The 19142-nt window shown below is 41.4% G+C and overlaps 1 protein-coding gene across 2 annotated transcripts in view; it reads left to right on the top strand.

Annotated features, from left to right (window-relative positions):
- The window catches only part of HBS1L (HBS1 like translational GTPase), a 92085-nt gene that overhangs the window by 54643 nt on the left and 18300 nt on the right, over positions 1-19142 (top strand). For both annotated transcript variants that reach the window (XM_060239798.1, XM_060239808.1), the window contains 4 exons: positions 5894-6153; positions 6263-6428; positions 10926-11043; positions 17360-17506. In XM_060239798.1, the coding sequence (XP_060095781.1) occupies positions 5894-6153; positions 6263-6428; positions 10926-11043; positions 17360-17506 (691 nt within the window). The remainder of the gene's footprint in view (positions 1-5893; positions 6154-6262; positions 6429-10925; positions 11044-17359; positions 17507-19142) is intronic.

The following is a 19142-nucleotide window of genomic DNA, read 5'->3' as shown; positions in this document are numbered from 1 at the left end:
TACGCTCTTTCCACCCGTTAGTGGCGGGGAAGACTGTAGCGCTGCTTACGGACAATACCACTGCCCTGTGCTACATCAACAGGCAGGGAGGGACAGTGTCTCGTCGGCTCTGCGCATTGGCGATGGATCTCTGGTTGGAGTGTCTCCAATATGACATCTTTGTGAAGGCAGCACACCTTCCGGGGTTCCTCAACATTCAGGCAGACTCCCTCAGCAGGGGTGGGGCTTCCCCACACGAGTGGGAACTGCAGTGGCGTTTTCTGAAGTCTGTATTCCAGCTTTGGGGGTACCCGCAGCTGGATGTCTTCGCCACGGCCGAGAACAAGAAATGCCCCATGTTCTGTTCCAGAGGGGGAGTGGATCCAGACTCTCTGGGAGACTGGCGCCTGCTTCCTTGGGAGGGCCAGGTCCTCTACATGTTCCCGCCTCTGCCGTTGTTGACGAAGGTGGTCAACAAAATAGCAAGGGAAAGACCATGCTGCATCCTGGTGACTCCCTGGTGGCCTCACCAGAACTGGTTCTCGATCCTGCTCCAACTGTCGAGGGGGGTCTTCTACCAGTTCCCGGCAGAACCGAACCTTCTGTCAGCTCAGGGCGGGCATGTATTCCATCACAACGTGCCCTATCTGAAGCTGACAGCGTGGTTCATCAACCAGTAGGGTTCTCTGACAGGGTCCAGCAAGTCCTTATGAACAGCAGAAAACTATCCACTCTCGCTTCCTATGTCAGGAAGTGGTGGAGATTCACTAAGTTTTTGGTTGACCCTTCGGTCTCACCTAGCAGGGTGGGATTGTCGGCAATTTTTGACTTTTTGTTGTCCCTAGTGGATGCGGGCCTGGTTTTCTCCTCCATCAAAGTTTATTTGGCGGCAATATCTGCCTTCCATGATCTGGTGGAGGGGTACTCTGTTTTCGCACACCCTCAGTCCAAAATTTTTTGAAGGGATTGTTTAGGCTGCACCCACCATCAAGATCACCCCCACAGTTGTGGGACTTGACTTTAGTGCTGGACAAACTAACTCATCGCCCCTTCGAGCCAATGGCCATGTGCTCTTTGCAGCTCTTGTCATGGAAGACTGCATTTTTGGTTGCCATCACATCAGCACGTTGTGTTGGGGAGCTCACGGCGATGTGTTGTGATTATCCTTATCTTGTTTTTTGAGAGGCTGGGGTTTTCCTGGCTCCGGACATTAGTTTTCTTCCAAAGGTGGTTTCTCAGTTCCACCTCAATTTAGAAGTTTGGTTGCCCACTTTTTACCCTAGCCCTTCCTTGGACGAGGAACGTAAGTTGCATGCTCTGGACGTTAAGCGTGCTTTACTGTTTTATTTGAACCGTTCAAAGGGTTTTCGTAAGGACAAGCAGCTTTTTGTTTCGTATGCTGCTCCCAAGATAGGTTCCAAGATTTCGTCTCAGAGGCTCTCAAAATGGCTCACTGAGACGATTAAACTCTGTTAATTTGTTGGCAAAGAAGCCGTTACCTGGACCTGTTCGTGGACACTCCACAAGAGCGATGGCCACGTTGGTGGCGTTCCTGAGAGGCGTGTCCCTTTCTGATGTCTGCAAGGCTGCCACCTGGTCTTCTCCGCATGCCTTCATGAAGCACTATGCGCTGGACGTGCATGCTCAGCAGAGGACTCAGTTGGGAACTGCGGTGTTGCAAGCTGTTTCTTCTGGTTGACTGTCTTCCCGCCTCCAGGTATGTCTTGCTTGCTAGTCTCCCATGAGTGTGAAGCACAGAGACCACGAAGAAGATAGACAGGTTGCTTACCTGTAACTGTAGATCTTCGAGTGGTCATCTGTGCATTCACACTACCCGCCCTCCTTCCCCACTGCTGACGGTCTTCCTCCAGTAGGGGATTCCAGTGGTCAGGAAGGAACTGGCGGGATCCCCTTGCTGGTGCCGGTGAGCATGCGTACTGGGATGCCTGCGCATGCCCATTGGCACCAGGCGCGGAAAAATCCCGGGATTTTCAGGTACCGATTCGGGGATCGGCACAGGTGCTCTATCCCACGAGTGTGAATGCACAGATGCCCACTCGAAGATCTACAGTTACAGGTAAACAACCTGTCTTTTCTATATATGGCTTAGGTCAGGTATGTCCAACAGGTAGATTGTGATCTACTAGTAGATAGCAGAGGGGTCATAGGTAGATCACCAGCCCCACTTGGTCTCATGGTTTGCTGGACAGGTGTTTGGGTTTTTTTGATAATTGTTTGATGTGGTGGTATTTGATTATTGGTGCCAGTATGATAAATTCTTATTTTTACTTTTAGAACTGCATGTGTAGTTTTGACGTCATCCAGAGGTCTTCAGTTCCTGTTGATCTTTAATACTTTGGGACAGTGACAGTTTTGGACCAGATTCAGCCAGTGTTAACTTAGCACCCCAGCCACCCCAGTATAACGAAGATGAGTGTTCCAAAGAAGAGCGAAACCTACCACATTCATGATGAATGGGAAATGGACTACTTCATCATGGTGAAAGACAAGTGTTGTTGTCTACTTTGTAACACTGCTGTATCCTTGCCCAAAAAGGGTAATCTGGAGCGTCATTATAAGGCTCTGCATAGCAATAAGTTTGATGCTGATTTTCCACCCAAAAGTGAAATTCGTAAACTGAAGCTCAAAGAACTTAAATCTAAATTGGCTGCACAGCAACAGTTGATGGCGAAGCCAAGGCCACATTTGGTCAATGCAAAAGTGAAATTCGTAAACTGAAGCTCAAAGAACTTAAATCTAAATTGGCTGCACAGCAACAGTTGATGGCGAAGCCAAGGCCACATTTGGTCAATGCAACCATGGCATCCTTCAAGGTCAGTGGAGACACAACTGAACAATTGTTGGAAGATGTTTCAGTTTGTGTTGCTTTCTCACTCCAACTGGATGAATCTACAGACATAAGAGACATAGCCCAGTTACTAGTCTTTATCCGGAAGGTTTTTGAAGACTTCAGTGTTAAAGAAGAACTACTTGGAGTGATTTCTTCAAAAGGGAGAGCTACTGGTCAGGAAATATTTAGCTCTTTCCATTCTTTTGTGACAAAGTGTAATCTTCCATTGCATAAACTTGTTTCCATCACTACTGATGGAGCAAGAGCAATGACAGGTGAGGTTAACAGTTTCATAGGCCTCTGTAGATAGCATGATGACTTTCCGGATTTCCTTTCTTACCACTGCATCATTCACCACCAAGTTTTGGCAAGCAAGAGACTCAATACAAAGACTGTCATGGACATTACTTTCAAAATTGTAAATTTAGTTCATGGAAAATCACTTCAAAGATGGCTTTTTAATCTTACTCTTGATTAAGGGGCAGCGGAAATCATTTTGCACACAGATGTAAGGTGGCTAAATAGGCACAAATTTCTGCAAAGATTTTGTGATCTGCTGAATGAAATAAGGTTTTTGAAGGAGAGGGGAGATGACAAAGCAGAGTTGAAAGATGAGGAGTGGTTATGTGATCTGGCATCTCTCGCTGACTTTACAGGCAAACTAAGTGATATGAACATTGAACTACAAGGTAAAAACAAATGCATTGGCGAGATGATGAGTATAGTTTCATCCTACAAGAGCAAATTTGAGCTAATGATGACTGACATTGCAAACAACACTTTTGATCATTTTCCTAATACGCAGGACCATCTGGGACAATATCCAAATTTTGTTTTCAGAATGAGAAGTATGTGACAGAAATCTGCTCTGTTATCCAAGAATTTGAAAAAAGATTCTGTGACTTCCAAAGAATTGAAAAAGTTGTGGAGTACTTGTCATACCCATTCAGAGCAGATATGGACATTCAGGAAACTGCAGCTGCTATCAGTAAAAATTACTCATTGAACAAGGCATCTCTTGAAAATGAAATAGTAACCCTTAAAAATGACATTTTTCTCATACTGAGTAAGAATCTTTTTGGAAGCTAGTGCCTAGAGACAAATTTCCCAACTTGAGAAGATGCAGTGAAGCTGTACACGCCTGTTTTGATTCAACTTATTTGTGTGAATCTGCATTTTCCCATCTGAAAATGACAGAGTACACAGCGTTCCAAGATGACAGATGAACATCTCCAGGATTCCCTGTGACTGGCCCTCACGCAATATTCACCCAACTTCAAAAAGCTGGTGGATGAAATGCAGGCTCAGACATCTTACTAATTAGCAAGAGCGAAGTTTTAAAGATTGTATAAGATCAGCCTGGATCAATTTAACCTATATTTAACACAAATCACTCAGTAAAAGTTAAAGAAAGTTATTAAGACTGTTAAAGAAAGTTATAACAATAAAAATTTAAGAAAAACTGTTAGCAGTTTTTTCTGGATCTTCGTCTCTCTGTTTCGTTTTTGCTTATTTTGCTTACCAGTAAATGATAGAAGGTGCATTGTAAATGGGGGGGGGGGGGGGGGCGGCGGTGGAACCCAACTTTGGTGGATTAAAATCTAATTCGAAACTAATCTGAAACTTAATTTTCATGGTGGTAGATCACCAGCACTTTTATCCGGAAAAATAGATCACGACCTGTTCAAAGTTGGACATGCCTGGTTTAGGTAATTATTAATGCTGAGTACATAGAAAGTTTCAGGGACAGTTGTAATTGCAAGTTAGCTGTTTTGTTTTTCGCCCTTCAGACTTAGAAGCATTTAATGAAGCATTTCTATTCCATGCCAGGGGGACTCTGCAGTAGGTGAAATAATAAACTTTGTTATATCATAAATTTTCAGAAAGAAAAATATTAGGCACATGCAAGGCCCCCCCCCCCCCCCCCAATTTGCTTTATTTTCATCAGTTAATTTTTGGACCCCCTTTTTCATTAATATTCTCAAGGTCCCTTGCAAAAAATCAAAGTTGCATCGATGCCAGATAGAAACCTGAAGACTGGCACTTCCTTCAGCTATAGGCAATTGATACTGTCAAGTGGTTGCAGCAGTAAGAATGACAAATGGGCTGCCCTTTGGCTCTCTCTTTAAGGCATTGGGTGTGCAGTTCCTTAATTGTTAAGTACATGATGAATGTTCTGCCTGTTCCTAGGTTCTACAGTGAACAGCTTGAATAGTTTCTGTCAAATACTCTCTTTATCTAGATTGGGGTATGATGTTCTAGAAGGAGAAGAAATAAAAATGACAGTGGATTGAAATCAATGGTGATTTTCCAGCAGCAGAAGCAGGGAGGGGAGCAATTTTCACTGATTTCTCTGGCCCACTGCAGGTTTCCAGCACTGTTTTTTCAGGTGTGTTGTCACTCACAGGAGCTTTTTATGGAGCTCTGTGGGCTGCTCACTATGTGTGTGGGAATTTGGAAAAAATGCCCCTCCACACACACAGGCAGAAGTTACTTATTCCAGTGGAAGAGTACATTTTGACTCAACCCAATATTTTTTTCTCCCTTAAGCTCTATTTTCTTGGGACTTGTAAATGTTATGTAGACAATGTAACTCTGAGATAAGTTATCATTTTGTATTGGCCCATTTGAGTATATGTATGTATATGTAGACACATACTATTTATGTGTGCTTAAATACACAAAGTGAGAGCTACTTGAAAGTGCAATAAGCAGTCAGATTATGAAGTAGTTTTGGATTAGAAACCAGTTCAGATAAACAAAAGTCAGTGAACTAAAAGGCCAGTTTGAATGCTCTTCCACAGTACAATATAGGTCTTATAAATGCATGTGTTTTCTGTACAGTTCAGGTTCAGTTGATTGTTGTTACTTGCCCTGAGTCCGTTAAGGGAAGGGTGGGTTTTAAACTGAAAATAAATAAATAAATGTATTCAGCTGAATTCTTTGGCTGTCCCTTAGTTTGTAACTTCAAAATAGAGGATGAAGTACAAGGAATGTGTCAGTAGCACATTTCATTTGTTCTATTAACTTTGTTCTCTTAAATCCTATTTCTGACTTTTGTAGTGTGAATGCTGAGGAGAATGGGCATAATGCTCTTACTCCACAAAAAGGAATCTCAGCTGGAGATGGCAATGTCAGTTTGGGGATAACTGAGGTTCCGTCCAAACCAGCACTTTCATCTCAAACTGTTCAAGCATTAGAAGAACAGACTGCAGCTCCGACTCCAATGAAAAAGTCTGGAAAAGCAAAGCAACAAATAGATGTGAAAGCCGAGTTGGAAAAGAGACAAGGAGGAAAGCAGCTGCTTAACCTGGTGGTAATAGGTACTGTCTTTAGGGGCAAAAGGGAAATTAATACATATAGGTTTCTCAAATGTAATATGGCTTCAGACATGCATGCATCAGTGATAATTCACAGTTTTCCTCTTCTCAGGACATGTTGATGCAGGAAAAAGTACTTTAATGGGTCACTTACTCTATCTTCTGGGCAACATCAACAAGCGAACTATGCACAAATATGAGCAGGAATCCAAGAAAGCTGGAAAGGCATCATTTGCTTATGCTTGGGTTTTAGATGAGACAGGGGAAGAAAGAGAGAGGTGAGCAATATTCCCATTTTATTTTGAGTTTTTTGAAATATAAAGTTAGGATAGCTATGTGTGACTTATTTCTTCATTGTGGTAAATAAGACAACAATTTCTAATGATTTCTATACTTAGTAGTGATCTAAGTCATTGTAGGGCAGTTTTCTCTGTCTTGACTGCCTTTGCTATAGAACTTGATATTTCAGGTGGCAGACTAAGAAATGTTATAGGACTAAGAAATGTTATATCCATGCAGTTTCATTTTGTTTATGTAGGATTCACACTGATTACCTCATGTGAACTGATAACTTGTTGGGCTTCTTCAGCTCACTGCGAGTTAAGAGTGTTCTATAACAGTCGTTCTCACTGGTGGGATGCAGAAATAGTCTAGGTATGATACAGGATTTTCATAACGATTACTTAGAATTTGCTCTCCCTCTGTCCCCGTGTCTACTTGCCAGAGTGACATGTTGTCTGTTGCTGACCCTGTTGGCATGCTAATAGTAGTAACAGAATGTCTGTGAACTTATACATATCCTCCTTGAAATAGGTGGACTCTTTATTTCTATCACAGTGGGATCCCGGTTCTTTAAAAGAGTGATTTGTGGGAAGATACAGGTATGCCGAGGACCACTGTTCTAGCAGATAATCATCACTGTCCTGTAGCATAGTGCAGGAGAAGACTGACTGTAGTTGGGAAGCTTCCTTTCAGTGATAGCTGAACTCACTGAGAAACTCCCTGAAAAGCTTCTTAGAAACTTCAGGGTGTTCTGGACATAGTTTAACAAAATCCTGTTGTAGGCTGTTGGCATCAATACCAGAAGTGTGCTAGTAATTGTGTTTCAGATGAGTGTATATTCTGCTATACGTATCAAAATGAAGACTAAATTATATACCTAGTTCTACTTAATTAAGCTGTTGTGAGAATAGTTGTTTGGTGGATGATGGATGAACAGTCTTGAAATTGCTCTAACGTGCTATGATGTAACACTTAAATATAGTAAGGGCTTATCAAAGTAAGCCAGATCTTACCCAGGACAGTTAATGCACCAGAATTATGGTATGTTTGTGATGTGACTGATGTAAAATTCCGGTACTCCTGGGGAGGGGAAGGTATGACGGTGGGAACAGGCAGAAATGGAAGGGAAGGAGATGGAGACAAGATAGTGCTCGACCACCTTCCAGCCTGCGTCCCATCCCGATGGTGACAGGTAGTGGGGCAAGGCGAAATTACTCGCCTCCGTCACTGGTGTTATGTAATGCCAGGTCCATTAATAATAAGACCTCTATCCTCCGGGAATTCCTGCTTGAGCAGGATATGGACCTGGCATGCGTGACCGAGACCTGGGTCCGCGATGGGGAGACCGTAGCTCTCTCCCAGATGGCGCCCCCGGGATACTCGGTCTTTCACCAGTCACGGACTAGCGGGCGGGGGGGGAGGGGTGGCCCTGTTCATTCGAGAGGTTTACTCCTTCCGGGCCCTCCCGGCTCCGGAGATCAAGGGCATTGAATGTGCCGGCCTGGCGTGGGATGTTGGGGAGGGGTTGGCGATCTGGCTGGTGTACCGACCGCCTAACGCACCGGCCAGCGCCTTACTATCACTGATGGAGGCCGCAGCAGGATGGGCATTGGAGCACCCGAGGCTTTTGATTCTGGGTGACTTCAATGTTCATGCCGATGACGTGACCTCCAATCAGGCGATGGACCTAGTGTCTTCCATGGCGACACTAGGACTCTCCCAAGTAGTTACGACACCCACTCACCAGGCCGGTCACATGTTAGACTTGATCTTCGCGTCGGGAGTTTTAGTGAACGATCTTGCTTCCATAGCAGTGCCATGGTCGGATCACTATGCCCTCAAGGCTCGTGTGGACGTCCCACCCCAACCCCGTTTGGGCGGCGAGCTTATTTTAGCTCGCCCGCGGAGCCTGATGGACCCGGAACGGTTCCTGACGGCTCTGCGGGATCCCTGGCCCCCTGGCGATTCCCTCGATGACCTGGTGGAGTCTTGGAATAGTAGGCTCACCGGGGCCATCGATGAGATCGCGCCTAGGCGTCCTCTGCGCCCTCGTTCAAGGCCGACACCCTGGTATAACCAGGGGTTGCGGCGGTTGAAACGAGGACTCAGACGACTAGAGAGGCAATGGCGGCGTACCCGAGATGAAGTGACTCGAACATCTTATAGAGAGGTTATGAAGTCCTATGAGATGGCAGTCAAGGCCGCAAAGAAAACTTACTTTGCGGCAGAGATTGCGTCCGCAATTTCGCGCCCGGCACAACTGTTCAATACAATTCGGACCCTTACAACGCTGCCACAGGGCAGACCAAATTTTAATGAATTGGAAATTGGCTGTGAGGCTTTTGCGGATTTTTTTGCGGATAAAATCGCATCGCTCCGTTCCGACTTCCCTGCCACATTAGATACAGCTAGTGAACCTGAGGCTCCGTGCCTGTCTTCGGATTGTGTTCTGGACGGCTTCGGCGCGCTCAGCCTGGAAGAAGTTGACAGGATCCTCCTATCTGCACGCCCAACAACTTGTAAATTGGACCCATGCCCCTCCTGGCTTATTAAGACCTGCCAGAGGGAGCTAAGATATCCTATACGGGATATCATAAATAGATCCCTATTGGAGGGACATTTTCCATCAGCGCTTAAAGAGGCGGTGGTCCGTCCCCTCTTGAAGAAAACAACGTTAGATCCGACCGAATTGGCACACTATCGGCCGGTATCGAATTTGCCCTTTTTGGGCAAACTTATAGAGAGGGTAGCGGCATTGCAGCTACAGAGCTTCCTGGAGGATGCTTCTGTCCTTGACCCCTACCAGTCTGGTTTCCGCCCGGGCCACGGGACGGAGACGGTGCTGGTCGCCCTGGTAGATGACCTTCGGCGACATCTGGATCAAGGCGGCTCGGCGGTGCTGATGTTGCTGGACCTATCGGCAGCGTTCGATATGGTCGACCATCGGCTTCTGGCGTGCCACCTTGCCGACGCAGGGATTCAGGGGTTGGCTTTGCAATGTCTTTCCTCTTTCCTTGACGGTCGGGGACAAAGGGTGGCGATTGGGGAGGAACTGTCCCGGAGACACACGCTTGATTGTGGGGTGCCTCAAGGGGCGGTGCTTTCCCCGATGTTATTTAACATCTATATGCGCCCCCTTGCCCAGATGGCCCGAGGGTATGGGCTGGGTTGCCATCAATATGCTGATGACACCCAGCTCTATCTGCTTATGGACGGCTGGCCCGCCTGCGCCCCAGAAAATCTGGACCGGGCGTTACAGTCAGTGGCTAGGTGGCTTAGGCTGAGTGGGCTGAAGCTGAACCCGGCGGTCCTTTGCTTGGGTCGCTGCGGCCCGGGAAGGGAACTCCCCCTGCCAGTTTTTGACGGCGCTCCATTAACAGCGTCGGGCAGGGTTAAGAGCCTGGGGGTGCTGTTGGAGCCTTCATTGACGATGCAGGCTCAGATAGCAGCCACTGCCAAGTCCGCTTTTTTTCATCTTAGGCGGGCGAGGCAGTTGGCCCCCTTCCTGGAACGTGACGACCTGGCAACAGTGATTCATGCTACGGTCACCTCGAGGCTGGACTACTGTAATGCCCTCTACATGGGGCTACCCTTGTGCCGGACCCGGAAACTGCAGTTAGTGCAGAACGCTGCTGCCCGGCTGTTATTAGGGCTCCCAAGATGGGAGCACATTCGGCCGGGGCTCCAGGGTCTGCACTGGCTGCCAGTAATATTCCGAGTCCGGTACAAGGTGTTGGTTATTACCTTTAAAGCCCTATATGGCCTAAGACCTGCCTACCTTAGGGACCGTCTCTCCCCACACGTTCCCCAGAGAGTACTACGCTCAGGTTCACAAAACCTGTTGGTAGTCCCCGGGCCAAAGGAGGCCCGTCTAAAATCCACCAGGGATCGGGCCTACTCAATAACGGCACCTTATTGGTGGAACCAGCTGCCGGAAGAGGTGCGGGCCCTGCGGGATCTAGGGCAATTCCGCAGGGCCTGCAAGACAGTCCTCTTCCGGCAGGCCTATGACATTAGCTGACAATGTAAAACATCTTGGATGGAACAAAATGTATCTATAGGCCGCCGGTTTTATTCTATCTTGTTTTTTACTAATTTATGGTTTAATTGTATTTTTAAATGTTTTAAACTGAAGTTGTTTTAATTATTATGTTGTAAGCCGCCCTGAGACACTTAGGTGAGAAGGGCGGGGTATAAATCTTAATATAAATAAATAAATAAATAAAAAATGGTCATGACATTTTAGGAGGAGAATATTACTGTATACCTGTATTAAGGTATCTGTATCCCACTTTTAATTCAAAGTAACTCAACCAACATGCACCTACAACAGGCATAGAAGAAAAACTATTTTTTGTCCAATCTCCTGCTTATCCCAAAGAATTTGCTGATGATTTTTAGCATTGATATAAAAATAGTATAATTAACAATTGCATGTAATCATGATAAATTTTAGAAACTGCTGAAAATTATTCATTTCATTTTATTTCAAGGGGGGTGACAATGGATGTTGGTATGACCAAATTTGAGACACAAACAAAAGTAATCACACTGATGGATGCTCCTGGCCATAAAGACTTCATTCCAAATATGATCACAGGAGCTGCACAGGTAAACAGACTCTGTTCTTGGCACCTTTTGAATATGTGGTGCAATACTAAATTGAGTTTTGGAGTATTTCAGCTGATAATGTTTTTTCTTCTGTCTTCGAGTACAGTCAGGTATAATTTTTTGTTATCCTGAGAAAAAAATGCTACTGTGACCCCTTTTTTGGGACTGCAGCTGAGCCTTTTATTCGGAAACTTCTTCCAGTATGATTGATGGAGTGGAGTTAATGCTTTCTCCAGCGTGTTCTCTGGACATAGATTTTTATAAAAAACATTTGTTTGGAATGATGTAAAATTAGATACATTTTGGACTTCCAGGGGTTGGAGAATGGTGAGCTGAACTGCTTCTCTGTAGGGGAGCAGACTGGAACTTCTGTTTGGGGTAGAAAAAGGCAATCCAATGCCTACTGCCTACTTTTCTCAGTCAGAGATTAGTCCAAGACATGCTCAGAAAATTCTGAGGAGATTTACTTTGGCTTAAAGGGAGTCCCGGGGGGTGCTCCTTTGAGGCTTTGAAGGGTCTCCGGAGACGAGTTGCATTCCAGCATCTACAGAAGTTTCCAGAGTCATTCAATTGACTTAAGCTCATCAAGATCCAAACCTTCTTTGATTCTACTGAACATCTAAATTTATGCAAGACCAGAGCCGTTTTGGATAACCACAGCAAAAGGTACAAATCGTTATCTTTCATTCCGGGACTAAAAAGAACTGTAAAAATTTAAATTTAAAAGGTGGAAGATTGAATATAGAAGCTATTGATGAAGAAGGGGAGAAGGGGCGAAATTGGGACTGTAAAATACTAAAAGACAGTGTCAAAAAGAGAAAAGAAAATAATTGTTTTGAATACTTGCGGTTGCGGTTGGAAAGCCCCATCGTCATAGAGCTGCAGTTTTAACAGACGACACAGGAAGTACGTCACAAGCATCGCGAGATCTCTCTACCAGCGAGAACGGGATTTGGTGGCAAGAAAAGCAGGAAGTACATTACAAGCATCGCGAGATCTTTCTACCAGCGAGAACGGGATTTGGTGGCAAGTAAAGCAGGAAGTATTCAGTGAAGAAGGGAAAATTGGGAATCAGCCAGCCTACTCTAGGACTGAGAAATCATAGAAAAACTTCAGCGGCCATTACAAGAAGGTCAAAATTTAAAAGTTATTTAAAAGGATTTGAGACATCGAAAATTAGTGGGACCGGTGAATTTGAACATTGTAAGGTAAATGTTATTGGACATTATTGTTAAAACTATTTTGGAAGCCTCCAGAAAAAAGTGGAAAAAAATTTAAAAGGGACATAAAAGTCGCGACCACCATTTTGGAAAAAATATAAACTTTAAAAATTTATATCTGAGCTTAGGAGGCTCCAGGGATGGCGATTTTGGGCTTATTGAAAACAGCAAAATTTATTCTTTAAAACCTGGTAGTTGGATTTTAATTTGATGAGGTCAACTTTTTCAGCATTTTTACATGTCAGACTATAAGCCAATATGCACAAGGGCTGCTTCACTGGAGAAGATACAGGAGCAATTGGATGCAAGGATGATGAAAGGGATGAAAGAATTAATAACTGCCTCCAGAAAGGAAATTAGAAAGGACATTGAAGATTGGAAAAAAGATATAGAGGATCTCAGAAATGAAACTGTGGTAACATCTAAGAAAGTGCAAGAAGTGGAGGGGAAAGTGAAAGCACATGATTCCACCTTGGAAAAAATACAAGAAAAAGTGGTAATACATGACTGCAAACTGATGGAAACTCAGATGTGTCTGAGAGGAGTATCTGAAGACGAACAAACTGACTTGAAGGAATATATAATAAAAATTATTGCGGAATTCCTGGAGGAAGATCTAGAAAGTACTTGGAACATATATGGCTATGTGTACAGAGTTAACTCATACTATGCCAAAAAGAATAATCTACCAAGAGATGTGGTTATAAAATTTATGGCAAAAGAAATGGTGGGAAAGATCATAAATAAAAATTTCGGGAAAACACTAACAGTTGAAGGCAGCAGAGTAAGAATCATGAAGGAGTTGCCAAGACAAGTGTTAACTGACAGACGGATATGCAAGAAACTGACAGAAAAATTATGAGACAATGAAATAAGGTATAGGTGGATACTACCAGAAGGTGTGAGTTTTAAACTTCAAGGGAAAAGGATCACAATCACAAATACACAAGAACTGCGTAGGTTTTATGAAGAACATAAAGAATTTGAACCATGATTGATTACAAATTATTATCTTGGAATATAAATGGACTAAATTCACCACAAAAAAGAAAGACAACGTTTCATTGGATTAAAAAGCAAAATTGTAATATAATTTGTTTGCAAGAAATACACATTAAACAAAAGGATTATACATTTTTATGGAATTAACAATTGGAGCTTGAATTTTTTTCACTGGCTGAGCAGAAGAAAAGAGGAGTGATTTTCTATATTAAACAAGAATTGGACTCAAAACTGATTTTTAAGGACAGTAATGGGAGATATGTAGCGGTGGAAATAATAATAAATGGGGAAAAAGTTGCTCTTGGGACTGTATGCACCAAATGGAGCAAAAGATATATTTTTTAAAGACATTACACAACAATTGGATAATGTGACATATGAACAAATTATGATAATGGGGGACTTTAATAGAACAATTAAGACTGCATTGGATAGATCTGGGGGAAAAAAATAAAGAAGGGAAATTGCCAAAGTCTTTTTTTTTTAATTAGTTAAACAAGAAAATCTGGAAGATATATGGAGGAAGTTCAACCCTGAAGTGCGGGATGATACCTTTTTTTCAGCAAGACATAATACCTTTTCAAGAATTGACATGTTTTGGGGTACAAAAGACTTAGGTCTTATTACAAAAAAAATAGAGATCTTACCTAAAGTAGGAGCAGATCATAATCCATTATTGTGGTCAACTAAGTCGACCAAAAAGGTGAGAAGATGGAGGTTAAATGAAGGACTGCAGTAAATATTGTAGAATATTATAAAAGAAGATGGAAATATATTTGCAAAAATTAAAATAGCTCCCTTAATAGAAAATATGGAAAAAAGTTTTGAATGAACCAATTGAAAAAATAGAAATTGAAGCGGCAATTAATTCAATGAAAACGGGAAAAGCACCTGGTCCAGATGGATATACAGCAAAAAAAAAAAAATTAAAACCCTTAAAGAGGAGTTAACACCGAAGCTTCAAAAACTGATATAAGACTTCAGGGGAAATACCAAATACATGGAAGGAAGCAGTAATTTCGCTGATTCCAAAAGAGGATAGAGATGTCATGAATGTAAAAAACTACAGACCAATTCCATTGTTAAATAATGACTGTAAAATATATACAAGAATCTTAGCAGAATTATTTAAACAATATTTGATGAACTTTATTAAGGAGGAACAAGCAGGATTTCTTCCCAATAGAAAAATTAGGGACAATTTAAGGACTGTTGTAAATATTGTAGAATATTATGAAAGACATCCAGAAAAAGAAGTTGCTTTATTTTTTGTGGACGCAGAGAAAGCTTTTGATAATTTAAACTGGGACTTTATGTTTGCAGTGATGGAAAAAATGGGATTGGGAGAAAGCTTTATACGAATGGTGAAAGTAATATATACTGAACAGTATGCAAAACTTTGCATAAATGCGGATCTTACAGAGGATATGAAAATTAGTAAGGGAACAAGACAAGGTTGCCCTCTTTCTCCATTGTTGTTTATAATGACTCTTGAAGTTTTGTTGACGCAAATTCAAGAAGATAAAGAAATAGAAGGTTTGAAACTAAAAGGCTTTACTTATAAATACAGAGCATTTGCAGATGCTGTAATATTTATAAATGAAAATCCTATACACCATTATTACTAGGTAAGATACAAGAATATGGAGAAATGGCAGGATTTTACATCAATAAAGAGAAGTCAAAAATTTTATGCAAAAATATGCAAGGAGTAAACAAAAAGAATTGCAGGAGCTGACGGGATGCGAAGTTACCTCTAAAGTAAAATATCTGGGTATGGAGATTACAATGAAAAATATTGATTTATATAAAAACAACTATGAAAAGCTATGGCATAAAATGAATGAAGATATGGTAAAATGGAATAAACTTAACTTGTCATTGCTTGGAAGAATAGCTGCAATAAAAATGAATATGTTACCAAGAATCATGTATTTGTTCCAAACTATTCCGATAGTGAAAGACAGTAAACAATTCAATAAATGGCAAAGAAAAATTTCAGAGTTTGTATGGGCGGGAAAGAAACCAAGAATTAAAATGAAAATTTTAACAGATGCAAAAGAAAGAGGAAGATTTCAACTACCAGATTTAAAGTTATACTACGAAGCAGTATGTCTAGTATGGATAAAAGAGTGGGTGACGTTGTTGAATAGAAAACTTTTAGTATTGGAAGGTCATGGAAATAAATTTGGTTGGCACGCTTATATGTCCTATGGGAAGAAAAAGATGGATGGTTTTTTCTCTCATTACTATATAAGAAATAATTTGTTGAATACGTGGATGAAATACAGAAAGGAAATGAAAGGAAGATGAAAGGAAGCCATTGTGGATAGTGCCAGCAGAAGTAATTAAAATATCAGCGGAGATGGGTGAAGCAAGATGGTTGTCATGTAATCAATTATTAAAAATACAAGGTGGCAAGTTAGAGTTGAAAACAGCTGAAGAATTGAATAATAAGTATGATTGGTTCCAAATGCAACAAATAATGAGCTTGGTGGAAAATGATATTAAAAATGAAGGAATAAGGAAAGTGCAAACTGAACTAGAAAATTAGGGTTTGTAGAGTCTTTCGGGATCAAGTGCCGTGTTCTACTGGAGAAAGTTTTCCTTCCAGACGTTTCGTTCTCAGCTGCGGAGAACATCCTCAGTGGCTGCTGTGCATTGAGTGGGGCCAGGGCTGCTGGAGAGCTGCTATTTCTAGGCTGGAGGGGGTGTGATAAAAGGACAATTGGTTTGTGGATGTGCCCATTGTTTGGTGGGGCTTCCTGGAAGGGTAGTGATAAGGAAAGACTCTACAACTCTACAAACCCTAATGATGTTACCAGCCGTGAAAATTTGAAATCTTTGAACTAGAAAATGTTCTGCTTGGAAATAATGAAAAGTTGATTTCAAAACTATATAAACTATTACTGAAATGGTCTACTGAAGATGAAGTAGTAAAATCTCAAATGATAAAATGGGCAATTAATGTTAATAAAGAAATACAGATGGAAACATGGGAATACGTGTGGAAGAACTCTATGAAAATTTCGACATGTTATAGTATCAAAGAAAACTGTTATACAATGATGTACAGGTGGTATATGACTCCTAAAAAGTTAGCAAAAATGAACAATAAGATGCCAGATAAATGTTGGAAATGTAAAAAGCATGAAGGTTCTTTCTACCATATGTGGTGGACTTGTGAAAAAGTGAAACGGTTTTGGCAAATGGTTCAACAAGAAATTTCTAGAATCTTGGGATATGAACTTAAGAGAACTCCAGAGACTTTTCTATTGGGATTACAAATGGAGAAATTTCCAAAAGATAGAACTGTAATTTGGTACTTGCTTTCAGCTGCTAGGACATTATAGGCGTAGTTATGGAAGCAAGATAAAATACCAGAAAAATGGGATTGGATTGTAAAAGTTATGTCATGGAGTGAAATGGATAAAGTTACAAGAATCTTGAAAGACTATGATTTAGAGGGATTTTAAATGGATTGGGATAAATTCAGAAGATATATAGAAAAAGAATGGAAAGTAAAAGGACATTGGGTAATTTTTGAGAATACCACTTAGGTTTTTAGTAGAAGAAAGAAGATGAACTATAATAACTGGGTGGGACTTTATAAAGTATAAGAAATGTGTTTTTTTATTTCTCTGCAAAATGATATATGTATATATTTTTTTAATTAAGATTCTTTTAAAGTTAAAGATACCTTTTGATATCAGAATTTTAGGTAATTGGCACTGGCGGAAGTCAAGATTTGGGGGGAGGGGAGGAGGGGAAAGTGTAATGTATGGGGAAGGTAGTAAGTGTTTATTAACATTTTATTCGTATTGGATATAATTACCATATATTACCAAATAAAATTGTTTAACCACTAAAATTAGATACATTTTAAGATGAAGATAAGCAGCTTCAAACCACTCCTGATACTAGTAACTACAATATCTATTTTTTCAATCCCACCCTTTTCCAACTGAGCTTAGGGTTGCATACATGACTTCCCTTATCTTTATCCCCCTAGCAACTCTGAGATAATTGGAATCTTGCACCTGCTCATGAACGTCTGATGCCACATTGACTTTGTGACTCTTTTATTTTCTTAGGCTGATGTGGCTGTACTAGTTGTGGATGCCAGTAGAGGAGAGTTTGAAGCAGGGTTTGAAACTGGTGGACAGACACGAGAACATGGGCTATTAGTTCGATCACTTGGGGTAACACAGCTGGCAGTTGCAGTCAATAAAATGGATCAGGTATTTTATTTTTTGCATTAAGTATTTCCTCTTACAGAGAATGTAACACAGTTTATGAACGTTATCAACTTGAAAGCAAATGTTTAACTTTGGTGTCTTGAGCTGAATGGATATTTTAAAACTTATTAAAGTACATTCCTTCTGGAAATGATTCTTTACTCTTCCTTCAGGTATTTTTATTCATTTTATCAGTTTTATTAATTCAGCACAATGCAGTACTTTCTGAACCATTTAAGTTCCACAGAAACTTCTTTGGGGTTTTTCTTCTGTCTTAATAAACACAGGAGTGTTTTTTATTAATTTACAATCTGAAGTTCTATACAGTATATGTTCTGTTGCTGCACATGTTCTCTTAGAACACCTGTATTTCTGTACAATTTTTTGAGACAGAGCATTCTTCATAAAAGTCCTTGGCACTCAAGCAAGTTGTACTCTACAAAAATGGAATATAAAAATATCACATCTTGCTCCTATTCAGAAGCAAGATTGACTGTTTTCACAGTGTTTTTGTCCTATGGATATATTTAGGATTGTACTGTTGTTCTTGTAAGTTTATTGCATATTTTATTTATTTATTTATTTAATTAGCTGGCAGATTTATATTCTGCCCTTTCCCATAGGTGGGCTCAGGGCGGATTACAAGCAAAAATAAATAGCAATTAAAAGACAACAATAAAATAATAATAGAACAATCAAAATTGGAAGCAATAGTAAAATATAACATAGGCAATGCAGGCACATTTTACAGATTAAAACATATGCGTCAGCCCGAGATGTAACAATCAGATGGTAAAATAATAAATTACTGTAAGAGAAACTGTAGGGGAGACCAAACAGATGGAATATGCAATGATGTAAGGACACCCGTTTGCCTCAACCAAAAGCCTGTACAGGCCCTACAAAATGTAGTAAATCTGGTAGGGCCTGGATTTCCATATGGAGCTGATTCCACCAGATCGGGGCCAGGACCAAAAAACCCTGGCCCTGGTCAAGGCAAGCTGGATATCCTTCAGGCTGGGGGTGATCTACCTTTCTTCCTTGGAACCAGAGCAGCATTAAGTCTCAACATAAGATGCATTCAGATGTAACGATAAGATTGGTTGGCCTCCCCTACTGTACTATCCTACTGCGCTGATCTGCTGTACTGCCCTGCTATACCATCTTATTACACCATGTTGCTGGACCATCCTGTTGTACTGAATATTGTAATTGGTTTTTATTGTGATGCTGTTGTGATGTTTTTGTGATTTTATTATTTATGATGTACTCTGCTCTGAGCCCCTATGGGGGGGATGGGTGGAATATAAATAAACTAATAATAATAATAAAATAATAACATAAGAGAAGCCATATTGGATCAGGCCAGTGGCCCATCTAGCCCAACACTCTGTCACACAGTGGCCAAAAAATTGGGTAGCCCTCCCACTGTTGCCCCCCCCCAGTACCAAGAATACAGAGCATCACTTGCCCTAGACCAGGGGTGTCAAACTCATTTGTTATGAGGGTCGGATCTGACATAAATGAGACCTTGGAGGGCCGGGCCATGTTAGATCGGGCCAGGCTGTGTGTGTTCCCATTAGGCAGCAGAGATAGAAACTTTATAAAGGACACAGACAATCACAATTAAAGAGGAGGA

The sequence above is a fragment of the Heteronotia binoei genome, chromosome 1, assembly GCF_032191835.1.
Source record: "Heteronotia binoei isolate CCM8104 ecotype False Entrance Well chromosome 1, APGP_CSIRO_Hbin_v1, whole genome shotgun sequence".
In the NCBI taxonomy this organism is placed as follows: Eukaryota; Metazoa; Chordata; class Lepidosauria; order Squamata; family Gekkonidae; genus Heteronotia; species Heteronotia binoei.
The sequence above is the reverse complement of the archived record's forward strand: the minus strand, read 5'-3'. Positions and strand labels throughout refer to the sequence as shown.